Genomic DNA, 1,571 nt, shown 5'->3' on the forward strand with positions numbered 1-1,571 from the left:
TTTCTTTCCATAGTTAAGGATTTACTTTGTCCCCTATGTCTCTTGCCGCATCATTTTAAGTTGCCCTTAAAATAAAATATCTGTTCTTTGGGTTGGATTTTAAAGAAATACATTTCCCCGTAAAATGTTTTTTCCTGGTTATGATGCATTTTTTGGTTTGTGCTTATACTTATACTCCAGAGTGACTTATAGGCCGAAAAATACGGTACTCCCATTAGGGTTTTGAAAAGACTGAAAAACTGCAAATTCATATGAATTCTGATTTGAATTAAGAAACTATTCACATCTTTTCTGTTCGGGAATCACTGGAATAAAGCATAGAGTCCTACAATAAATTGCCCTTTCAGCTCTTGATCACTGCAGGTGTGGGGCTCGGTTGGTCTTTCTGCTCTGGCACCTGCAGACATGTCAAACAGGGATACGCACCTATGCATATGTTAAAGTCATGGATCAGAGCTTTCCAAAGAGTTTTTTTCCCATATATTAACAACATGGCAGAAACTGTGGTATAAATTGATATGAAGAATAATGTCAGTGTGATGGCGTTCTCGTGATGTACCACTATCTGATAGTTGACGTACAGGTCGACCACGAGGAAGAGGAGGAAGACGGCCACGAGGGAAAGAGCCATTTGGATCACTCTCATTTGGGTGCCCAGCTTGGGAACGTGAGCGCCATTGCTGCTGGCCTTCATGCGGCGTAGGTGGACCGCCAGGTGCACTGAGATGGAGATGCAGCATTTTATCATGAACATCCCCGGCAGCACATCTGCGACGACTAGGTAGAGGGCCTCGTAAATCTTTCCAGGCGTTGTGTCGGGCATTAACACCCCGCAGTCTTTGTTGTCTCTGGTGTCATTGGCGGCGTGGAAGACCACCAGCATGGGCATGCAGGTCCCCAGGCCACTCAAAGGGATGGCAAGCACAGCAAGTGTCACATGCTTGATGATGGTGTCCTGGATGCGTGTGTAGCAGCGGTTGGGAGTGGTCACCAGCTTGGTGCTGTAGTAAAAAGTCAGGAAGCTGCTGTCCCACATGATGGTGAATTTAAGACTGTAGGTGATAACAAGCATGATGGCGTATGGCATCTGGGCCACAAGACACTTGCTGTCCACCTCGTCCATACTCATCCAGAAGTAGCTGACGATCTGGTGAGTAATGTTTGCCAAGGAAAGAGCCACAATGATGGTCTCGCTTGGGCTCCACTGCTTCTTCTTCTTGTAGTTGGAAAGGCTCATCAGGAATATGTAGAGGTTAAAGAACACTGTTGTGACCGCTAACATGCCAGTCAAAAGCCACAAGGACATTTTGTTGGCCCCGAGCATGATGAGAATCTCTCTCTCACTTCTGTCACATGAAGTGAAACATTTATTCCAGGGTCTGCATCCTTGTTTAGTCTCTCAAATGGATTTAAATTAAAGCATAGTCCAAATCTTCGGTTGTAATTACAATTTGCAGTGGCTGGGCAAAGCTTTTTAGTGTGAGGTTTTTTTCAATCACTTTCCAATCCTACTTAAAAGTTCTGCTTAGATTTTCTTCACAATCCTTCTCAACACCTTTGGCTCTGTCTGA

The 1,571-nt window shown here is 44.6% G+C and overlaps 1 protein-coding gene across 1 annotated transcript; it reads right to left on the reverse strand.

Annotated features, from left to right (window-relative positions):
- Nucleotides 1-343: 343 nt before the first annotated feature.
- Nucleotides 344-1,324, reverse strand: LOC130913531 (uncharacterized). Its single transcript, XM_057832206.1, has one exon. It carries the CDS (start codon nucleotides 1,322-1,324, stop codon nucleotides 344-346), a length of 981 nt encoding a protein of 326 aa, XP_057688189.1.
- Nucleotides 1,325-1,571: the final 247 nt, after the last annotated feature.

The sequence above is a fragment of the Corythoichthys intestinalis genome, chromosome 3, assembly GCF_030265065.1.
Source record: "Corythoichthys intestinalis isolate RoL2023-P3 chromosome 3, ASM3026506v1, whole genome shotgun sequence".
Lineage (NCBI taxonomy): Eukaryota > Metazoa > Chordata > Actinopteri > Syngnathiformes > Syngnathidae > Corythoichthys > Corythoichthys intestinalis.

Coding starts and splice junctions, on each gene's coding strand:
- LOC130913531 (XM_057832206.1), bottom strand. CDS start 1,324: ATGCTCGGGGCCAACAAAATGTCCTTGTGGCTTTTGACTGGCATGTTA.